This window comes from Mastomys coucha, unplaced genomic scaffold (genome assembly GCF_008632895.1).
Source record: "Mastomys coucha isolate ucsf_1 unplaced genomic scaffold, UCSF_Mcou_1 pScaffold11, whole genome shotgun sequence".
In the NCBI taxonomy this organism is placed as follows: domain Eukaryota; kingdom Metazoa; phylum Chordata; class Mammalia; order Rodentia; family Muridae; genus Mastomys; species Mastomys coucha.
In genome coordinates, this window is record NW_022196893.1 from 32,158,341 (window position 1) to 32,168,784 (window position 10,444).

General features: G+C 48.8%; 1 protein-coding gene across 2 annotated transcripts in view; it reads left to right on the top strand.

Moving 5' to 3' along the window:
* Slc4a8 (solute carrier family 4 member 8) overlaps positions 1–10,444 on the top strand; it is a 69,365-nt gene that overhangs the window by 23,766 nt on the left and 35,155 nt on the right. For both annotated transcript variants that reach the window (XM_031356090.1, XM_031356097.1), the window contains exons 3-5: positions 2,676–2,825; positions 3,793–3,928; positions 4,827–4,987. In XM_031356090.1, coding sequence (XP_031211950.1) covers positions 2,676–2,825; positions 3,793–3,928; positions 4,827–4,987 — 447 coding nt within the window. The remainder of the gene's footprint in view (positions 1–2,675; positions 2,826–3,792; positions 3,929–4,826; positions 4,988–10,444) is intronic.

The following is a 10,444-nucleotide window of genomic DNA, read 5'->3' on the forward strand; positions in this document are numbered from 1 at the left end:
AGCCCTCCCTGTGGTGGGTCAGGGGTCCAGCCCTCTCTGTGGTGGGTCAGGGGTCAGCCCTCCCTGTGATGGGTCAGGGGTCAGCCCTCTCTGTGATGGGTCAGGGGTCAGCCCTCTCTGTGGTGGGTCGGGGGTCAGCCCTCTCTATGATGGGTTGGGGGTCAGCTCTCTCTGTGATGGGTAGTTGGGCATCTGAAGGCTGCTGTCAGACACAGTCTTACAAGAGCTAATGGAGCTCTGAACACAAGGAAGAGGGGACCCTGGCACCTGTTGAGCTCTCCACAGAGTCTGTGGAACTGAGAAATATGCTATGACAGAGATAGGGTGAGTGGGGCCGTCGGATATCCTTACGGAGAACTGCTTAAATAGGGGGCAGGGAGAGAAACCACAGTCTAAGGCCATGGAACAGGGATTTTGTGAGGAAAGGAAGGGAGGGAGGGTGGTCATGGTTCCTTGAAGTGAAAACTTCTAGTCCTTTGGAAAGTTAGTTATGTCAATTGGTGGCTTGCTGGGGCACACAGGTGAAAGAATATCTTGCTAAAGCAAATACGTGAAAGGCTGTTTTCCTGAAGCAGACGCAGGTGAAAGGATGTTTGGATATAGCAAACACATGAAAGGACGCTTGATGAAGGAGTATAAATATGACCCCACAGACAGCGGGGGACAAGCACTGAGCCTTGGTTTGGCTTGTTCTGTCTTGCTATGTATCGGTTCACCTTACATAGTGTTGTGGAGAGAAACTCACCCGAGAACTGGTCGTGAGGTTCCTGCAGCAGCTTGCGGCTTCTGCAGCCTCGCCGCAGGTCAGTTGGCAAGCCTTGTGGTTTTAGGAATTGAACTACAGCTGCTGGTGTCTGCATAGTGTCTGCTTGGCCAAAAGGACTGGACTGTAGCTGCCAGTTTGTGTGTGGTGTCTGCCTGCCTAGAGGCCTGGTCTGCAGCTGCGATTGTATTTGGTGTTTGCTATGGGACTGAGCTGCTGCCAAAGAAGATCAAAGAGCCCCACGAAGAACTACTGCTGAGCAGGTCCAGTTCCCACATCCTAATAACTTTCTCTTCCACTGCCTCTGCTGGGTGCTGGGCTAGAGGAGAGGCTGAGCCCTAATTAAAAGTGGGTAGTAATACTTTGCTCCTAGAATTCCTGATGGGGAAGGAAGGAGGAGGGAAATGGGGTCAGGCAGCTTGTCAGTGAGATGGCTTCTTAAGGTCAGCTATGGAAGGATGGGTAGAGAGGGAGTGAGGGTCGCTCGTACAGGGGGTGGGGCCGGGGAGTTGGGGAAAATGCTCTCTCCTCAGTCACCACGTGAGGGCCCCTGTCTTCCAAGTGAGGTGAGAAGCAAGCATGGCTTAGAGGGAAGAAATGGGCACAGATTGGACTCAAGGACTCCCTGTAATCATGGGAGGAGCCTTGGGGACGGTGTGGGCACAGTAAGATCTGGATGCAGAGCAGCAGGTATCAGGTGGAAACGGCACATAGGACTCTGAGTATTAGGCTTGGGGGAACAGCCATGAAGCTTTGATTCTGAGCTGGAGGCTGGAGAGAAGGCGGTGGAAGTTAGGTGAAGATGAAAAACCAGAAGTTTATAGGAGGAATGGGGAGCAGGGGACCAGAAAGGAGGGTCTCTGCTTTCTGTGCAGTGTCTTAAATGTCTCTAAACCCAACCTTATTCCTTCTGACTTGCCGTGTTTGTCAGCCGTAGTCTAGATGGTGTAGTGTCCAGTGCAGAAGCTGGGCTCCTGCATGGTCTACCAGCATGGTGTTGAACACATTCCGTGCATTATCCAAGTTACTGCCCTTGACAACCCCATGAAGCCTTAGTGTTCCTCTTAAAAGATGAATCAAGTGCTGGGCAGTGGTGGCGCACGCCTTTAGTCCCAGCACTCAGGAGGCAGAGGCAGGCTGATCTGAGTTTGAGGCTAGCCTAGTCTACAGAGCAAGTTCCAGGACAGCCAGGGCTATACAGAGAAAGCCAGAACCAAAACAACAATTAACAAAGAATCTAAAGAGAGTAGATGACTTGTTTATGTCGTAGGGCTAGTGGTGAAATGGAGTTTCGAACCCAGGGCAGGCTGACTGGAACCTAACTGCCCTTAACCACTTTTCTGAACTACCTCTCTGCCAAGACCTGCCACAATTACCATATAGGAATTGCTTTTTCAAGTGTCACTCACATTGCCTTTGTGATAGCAGAAGTAACATATATTCAGTTTGTAAGTCAGCTTCCCTTTTCCCCTTCCCTTGCACATGCTCAGTCGTTCTGCTGCCCCGCCCCCTTCCCACGTCCTAACACAGGAGCTGCGCTGCCAGTCACGTGTTCCCTCGTGTTCCCTCGGCCTCTCCACTTGTCCCAGCCATCACTCAGTTTCTCACAGGTAGTATGCATAATGAAGCATACATTCCTTAATTTGATTGTCACAATATCTTGTGAGGTTTCAGCCAAGTGCAGGACAGAGAAAGACACAACTCCTGAGTGTGTGTGTGTGTGTGTGAGAGAGAGAGTGAGTCCGGAGGACGGGGGTGTGGGGGGTGTGGGGTTGCTGAGATGCAGCGGTTTGTCTATGAAGTTTAAACATTCCAGAAGTGACCAGTACAAAAACCGAGATCTTTTTGCTCTTAATTATGCCAGACTTCTTTTGTGAAAGGAGTTCCCTCTGAGTCTTCTGCTTCCATCCAGGTCATAGAACTCTGTATGTGGGGGTTCGGATGCCGCTGGGGAGGCAGAGCCATCGACACCACCGAACTCATGGCCAGAAGCACCGGAGACGAGGAGGGCGGGGCAAAGGAGCCAGCCAGGGCGAGGAGGGCTTGGAAGCCTCCGCACACGGTAACACCCTGGAGAGATGGGGGCAGTTCATTGGGGAGAGAGGACAGGGGCCCGTGGTGGGGAGAGGTGGTGAGGTGTGGGCAGTGCAGGAAGAGCATAGCCATTTAAAAGTCATTGTCTGGGGTTCCCAAGAGGAAGGAATGCTTCTAAGGATTAAAAATGCCTTCCTGAAAGTTTACATTTCAGCACCCCAGTCAACAATGTCAGGATTCCTTTGCTAGAGAATTAACCATTTCTTTTTATTGAAATTTGTTGGATCTCTGGGAAACTATAAACAAAACAAAACTTATTTATATCTTCAGGTATTTTGCCTACTTCTATGTGTGACATGTGAATGCCCAGTGCCCTTGGCGGCCAGAAGAGGGCGCCAGATCCCCTGGGACTGGAGTCCCAGACAGTTGTTAGCTGCCATGTGGGTGCTGGAAACTGAACCCAGGTCTCTAGGAGAACAGCCAGTGCTCTTAGCCCCTGAGCCTTCTCTCCAGCCCTAGTTTCTAGGTTCTCATGGGACCTCTGCGAGTGGTCTCAGTTGACAGCTCTGCTCCCTTGTGGAGGTGCTTCCATGGAAGAGCCTTTCCTCTAAGAACAGAGGCACGTATTCAGGGCATTCTCTGTATAGCCCCAAGCTGTATTCAAGGCATTCTCTGTATATCCTCAACCTGTATTCAGGGCATTCTCTGAATATCCTCAGCCTGTGTTCAGGGCATTCTCTGTATATCCTCAACCTGTATTCAAAACATTCTCTGAATATCCTCAGCCTGTGTTCAGGGCATTCTCTGTATATCCTCAGCCTGTGTTCAGGGCATTCTCTGTATATCCTCAGCCTGTGTTCAGGGCATTCTCTGTATATCCTCAGCTTGTGTTCAGGGCATTCTCTGTATAGCCCCAAGCTGCTAGGCAGAATGCTATTTTTGTTCTGATTTGGAGGTACACATGCAGAGCTTTCTCTCTCTGGTTGGTTTCCTAGATACCCCGTCTCAGCGTGTTCAGTTCATTCTTGGCACTGAGGAAGATGAAGAGCACGTGCCTCATGAGTTGTTCACAGAGCTGGATGAGATCTGTATGAAAGAGGGGGAAGATGCGGAATGGAAGGAGACGGCCAGGTGAGGGCCGAGGGAAGGCAGACTCCTGCCTGCTTGCCTCTTGTCTCTTCTTTGGTGATGTGGTGGCCAGTAAGCCTGGCTCCAGCTCTTCTTGGTGCAGTGTCAGCCCATGCACTGCTGTGGACAGTTTCCGCAGCAGAGAGTTAAACAGGCTAGTTGGTAGTGAGCTTTCCGTGTTTGTCTTCATGGGATTCTGAAGTCACACAAAGCACTGATAAAAATGTTGTTATTTTATAAATGTAGTATCAGTGTACTCAAATGGTATAGAGTTTTAAGAATTATGTTTATTATTTGCCGGCCAGTGGTGGCACATGCCTTTAATACCAGCACATGGGAGGCAGAGGCAGGTGGATTTCTAAGTTCGAGGCCAGCCTGGTCTAGATAGTGAGTTCCAGGACAGCCAGGGCTATACAGAGAAACTCTGTCTCAGAAAAAAAAAAATAATTATAGAAAGTTTTATAACTAAATATTTTTAAGGAACTGAAGTGATGGCCCAGTGGTTGGGAACACTGACTGTACTTGCAGAGGACCCAGGTTCAATTCCCAGTGCCAACATGGCTCACCACATACATGCAGACAAAACACCAATGCTCATCAATAAAAATAAATACTAAAAAATTCAAAAACAAATATAAGCAAAAGAAAATGGCAGTTACCTTCACTCCTACTGTCCGAAGGATAAAAGAAGGAATATATTTGGGTCTTAGACATATATGTGTTTCTAATTTAAAGTTTGTCTCTGAATAAAAACAGGATTAGATTTGCACTGCGCCACAGCTTGCTTTTCCACGTGCTGTGTGTCTGAACACTAAAGCAGGAGTCTGTGTCGAGTGTGACAGTTCAGGTTTTGCCCTCTCGCAGACCCCAGCCCCAGTCTCTGGCGTCTCACTGTTTGCAGGTGGCTGAAGTTTGAAGAGGATGTGGAGGATGGGGGAGAGCGCTGGAGCAAGCCTTACGTGGCCACGCTCTCTCTGCACAGCCTGTTCGAGCTGAGGAGCTGCCTCATCAATGGTTCCGTCCTTCTGGACATGCGTGCAAGTAGCATAGAAGAGATCTCAGGTACGGGCAAACGGGGTAGAAGAACTCAGTGTGAGCTCGGAATGTGCGAGCCAAGCGTTCTGGTGTTGGGAGGCTGGAGAGCAGATGTCAGGCGTGAGGTCTGAACTGTAAATGTCAGTGACACTTTATCTCAAGCAAAACAAAACAACATTGAAGCCAGAAGGGAAGAGAATTAAAGGGTCGTTGAGATAGTAGTTAAGAGTGTGCTGTGCCGGCTGGGCAGGCTGCCTCAGTGCCATCCCAGGAACTCGCTATGGAAAGACTGACTTCTGGAAGCCGTGCTCTGATCTCTACGAGTACACCATGGCACTTCCTTTCATTACATACATGCTCACACATGCACACAGTAATGGTAATAGTAATAATATAATAATATTAAGACCTTTTAACATTAAAGATTTAAAAGCACACACTCTGTCCCCTAGAAGAGATGCAGGAGTGAGCCACAGCCTCCCGCACTTCAGCATGGCGTGCGGGTGCCCATCTGATGGAGTTCTCTCATATGAGTGGATATTAAGTTCCTGTGTTTGGGGAGCAGCATTGGAGAGCTCAGGTGTCTAAGTGGCTCTCCCTCTCTGAGGACCGTGGGGTCTGGGGACCGAGATCAGTACTGATGGAATCCTGTGTGCCTGGGTGTGCCACCCACTGTGGGGAAAGTGGGATTTTAAAAAAAAAGTGAGTTCTGTGTCAGGGTTCTGTTCACTGCTCCAGAGGTAATGGAACCTAGGGATCGGAGGCCATACATGAGCATCAGAGAAGCCATTCAGTTCATATGCATCACGTGAGTAAAGTGTGTAATCCAAGGGTGAGTTGTGCATGTCAGACAAGCTGCTGGAGCAAAAACATGCTTTTTTCATAGAGTCACGTAAACAAGTAACAATAGCCAGGGATAATCAATAATCTGAAGTGAACTCAGTGCCATCTGCTACACTTGGCAGGGCATGGAAGCACATGCATTCCCACACTGCATTTGAAGAAACTCAGGCCACAAGGCTTGGGTTTTTGGATTTTTTCATAGCACTCAGAAGTCTCCTCACACAACTCTATTCTTGGACTGTGTTCCAAAAGGGTTACAACTGTCTTTCACTGACTTGTAAATACATTCTTGTCTGAGAGCCTGTGAAGTTCCTAAGAAAGCGTGTGCTGTGTTTTGGGTAGAGAAATCCCTGGGAGTTAGTGCCCTACAGTCCCCACAATGAGACCTAGGCCAAGCCTTGGCAGGGCAGCTGTAAGAAAGATGGAGGCTGGTTAATATGTCAGGCCACGGGAATAGAGGAGGCAGGATGCTGTCTGCACGGGGCAGTGATGGAAGGTCACGGATTCTACTGCACCTCAGGAGGTAGAATTGAGGGGAACGAGCTGATGGACTGTTCTGGGCAGGAGTCTGTCTTCTGGCTGGGTCACTAGGTCAGGTAGGTGGGAGGAGGATGGGCTTGCTAAGTTCTAGGTGTGCCGGGTGTCCTGATAGCGGTGTCTGCTGGCAATCTGAGCTGTTGTGGCACTTGGGAGACAGATCTGAACTGAAATGTGCCTCTAGGTCTTCAAAGGTGGTTGAGGTTATGGCGGTCAGCAGCGGGGGTGGGACTCCGCCTGTCTAAGGCTGGCTCGGGGGTCGTAGGTCGGGTGAAAGAAAAGTGTCATCCTTGGAGACTGAGGGTCACTCAGCAGTGACACAAAAATCAAACAACAGCCACCAATCCTGTGTAAGCCTCCTAGGACCGCCGGGACACATCTCCATGAATGTGGTGACTTGTGCCTACAGTCCCAGCACTAAGAGGTTAAGACAGATAGATCAGGCTCAAGACTAGCCTGGGCTTGTAGCAGGATCTTGTCTCAAAATAAAACCAATGAACCAATCAATAAGTTTGGAAGTCAGAAATCTGAAATAAGTTTTAGTTTGGGCTGTGTTCCTCAGAGACTCATAGTGGGAACATTTCTCCTTGGTTCTTCCAGCTTTCGGGAGCCACAGGTGCTTCGATTGAGGATTGTCTTTTCTTTTGGGGAATGTTAAGAGGAAAAAGAAAGATAACTGGTAGAAGAGGAGCCTGGGTAGATGAAGGATTCTGAGGCATGAATGTAATAGGAGGGAAGAAATCAACCTAAATAAAGGTTAAACGTGCAGGAATGTGGTGTGGGCATGCTTGTTCACACCTGGAACCCCAGCACGTATGGGAATAGAGAAGAAACCTGTTCAGACCAGGTGCTGACAATCCTCCAGGAAGGTATGGCAACTTTGACACTGAGCATCTCTGTAGGTCAGGGCTTCGGTACAGTGTGAGCTGTAGTTCCAGGGTCAGATGGGTCAGGAATAATGGAGCTAGGAGTAAGATAGGGCCTGGAACTCAGAGGTTCATCTAGAGTCTGACCTGATGACCTCCCACCCGCACCCAAACCATTGGGCTTGATTGTTTAAATGCTGGTAATTGTCCTGGAGTGAGCAGATAATTAGTGTTAATGATACATTTTGAAAATTTATTTCTTTTTTGTTTGTTTGTTTTTGTTTTGTTTTGTTTTTTGTTTTTCGAGACAGGGTTTCTCTGTGTAGCCCTGGCTGTCCTGGATCTCACTCTGTAGACCAGGCTGGCCTCGAACTCAGAAATCCGCCTGCCTCTGCCTCCCAAGTGCTGGGATCAAAGGCGTGCGCCACCACCGCCTGGCATTTTATTTCATTTTTAATGCATGCGTTTCAACTCATGTTTGCATGTTTTGTACCACATGCGTGCCTGCTGCCTGAAGAGGCTAGAGAGGACCTTGGATCCTTGAAACTAGTTACAGACAGCTGAGTTGCCACATGGGTGCTGAGAGTTGAACCTGGGTCCTCTGGAAGGAAGAGCACTGAGCCATCTGTCCAGCTCTCATTTAACTTTTCTTATAGGCTCCACTTCAGATAGCTGCTGGGGCTCATAGTTGCAGCATCCCTGACAATTCCACCAGTGCTAAGATCCCAGAGGAAGGAATAGGGGAGAAAGAGTGCAATCTCTGCTCTGAGTCAGCCAGACCCGGGGTGAGCCCTTGCTCCTCAGCTTCGTAGGCGTGAAGGAATGGTCCGTTCAGGCGTTGAGAGCACTTATTGCTCTTTCAGAGGACCCAAGTTTGGTTCCCAGTGCCCACATCATGTGGCTCATGGCCACTTGTAACTCTAGCTCCAGGGGATCTGATATGCTCTTCCAGTCTGCGTGGACACCTGCACATGTGGCACACACACATATAAATAGAAGTCGTACTGGCTGGTTTTGTGTGTTAACTTGACACCGGCTGGAGTTATCACAGAGAAGGGAGCTTCAGTTGGGGAAGTGCCTCCATGAGATCCAGCTGTGGGGCATTTTCTCAATTAGTGACCAAGGGGGTAGGGTCCTTTGTGGGTGGTGCCATCCCTGGGCTGGAAGTCTTGGGTTCTATGAGAGAGCAGGCTGAGCAAGCCAGGGGAAGCAAGCCAGTAAAAAACATCTCTCCACGGCCTCTGCATCAGCTCCTGCTTCCTGACCTGCTTGAGTTCCGGTCCTGACTTCCTTTGGTGATGAACAGCAACGTGGAAGTGTAAGCGGAATAAACCCTTTCCTCCCCAACTTGCTTCTTGGTCATGATGTTTGTGCAGGAATAGAAACCCTGGCTAAGACAAATTGGTACCAGCATAGTGGGGTATTCCTGTGACAACCTGACCATGTTCTGGGGAGGACTGTGGAAGGACTTTGGAACTTTGAGCTAGAAGAGCCACTGATTGTTAAGAACTCTGTGGGATATTCTGTAGGAGCTTGGAAGATCATGTTGAGAACAGTGCAGAAGATGGAGACCTGGCTTGTGAAATTTCAGAGGGAAGATTAAAGACCCTTATCAGGGCCATGTTGTGAAGATTCTGTGGTTCTGGGGCTGAAGTATCAGCTGTGATTAACAAGATACCAGAACTACTAAAGTGAAAACTTTGCATTACTGGGATTATTGATGCTGGTTAGCTGGAGCTAAGAAATTAGCGGTGATTAAGAAGAGAACAGCATCATTGAGGTGACATTTTCTGGGAAGTGTTTTCTGAGAGCACAGAGGCTGTGTTCCAGAGATAGCCAAGGTTGTACCTTGTGCTGCAGCAGGACTTGGTAATGTGTAAGAGTCACCCAGGTGGTACTGGTTTTGACAGCACGAAGGGGTCATGGAGAGCAGCTGAGGCTCGGCACAGTGAGAGGCCACGGAAAGCCATTGGTGAAGGTGCAGCCTCAGTTTGCAATTGATGGCCCAGGACTGAAGGTGTCATGCAAAGGAGTTGAGGCTTGGCACCGTGAAGACAGTCTATGAGAGGCTATTGGTAAAGCCTAGTTACAACAGTGTTTTGGAGATGCCAGTACCATGCAATGACCACCAAGGACAGCAGCAGCAGTGGCGTTCAGGCGTCTGGAGCCCAGAAGACAAGCTGTGTGCTACAAAGGGCAGAGCTGGAGAGGTGACCAAAGCCCATGGAGGAGCCCAGAAGATCGTGAGTTGGATCCCAGACATTGGTTTTGCTTTTGATTGTGACTGTGCCCTGATATTTTTCCCTCTTGAAGGAAGAATGTATTTTAGTGGAGCCCACAGTTAAGAGACCTTGAATTTTAAAAGATATTGGACATTTTAAATTGATTGAACTTTTAATATGTAAAGACTGTGGGACTTTAGATCTTGGGGATGAATAAGAAAGTAAGGGTTGAGGCTTAATAGTGATGTGTTTGTGTGTCAAGTTGACAAGGGGTCAATTGTACTGGCTGGTTTTGTGTCAACTTGACACCGGCTGGAGTTATCACAGAGAAGGGAGTTTCAGTTGGGGAAGTGCCTCCATGAGGTCCAGCTGTAAGGCATTTTCTCAATTAGTGACCAAGGGGGTAGGGCCCCTTGTGGGTGGTGCCGTCCCCGAGCTGGAAGTCTTGGGTTCTATAAGAGAGCAGGCTGAGCAAGCCAGGGGAAGCAAGCCAGTAAGGAACATCTCTCCATGGCCTCTGCATCAGCTCCTGCTTCCTGACCTGCTTGAGTTCCAGTCCTGACTTCCTCTGGTGATAAACAGCAATGTGGAAGTGTAAGCTGAATAAACCCTTTCCTCCCCAACTTGCTTCTTGGTCATGATGTTTGTGCAGGAATAGAAACCCTGACTAAGACAGAAGTTAAGAATACATATATTTAAAATAGAATTAAAAATTGTCATTAAAAACACCATTCTGGGCTGTTGTGGGAATTATTAAAAAATGAACCTGCCAACTCTCTACCCTGCTGGATGCTGGACCACGCTCCTGCGCTCCTGCTGGCCCGCCAACTCTCTGCCCCTAGCCCCTGCAGCATCTGGCTCACTTGTCCTGTGAGCCACTAGTTCCCTCTCTGCTATAATCCCTGGTAACTGGCAGTCCCACACTCCATGGACCCAATAGATCCGCCATCTTCAAGGTTGGTTTGATAACACAATACACAGTAACCCAGTAAAATGAGACTTTTTTTTTTTTTTTT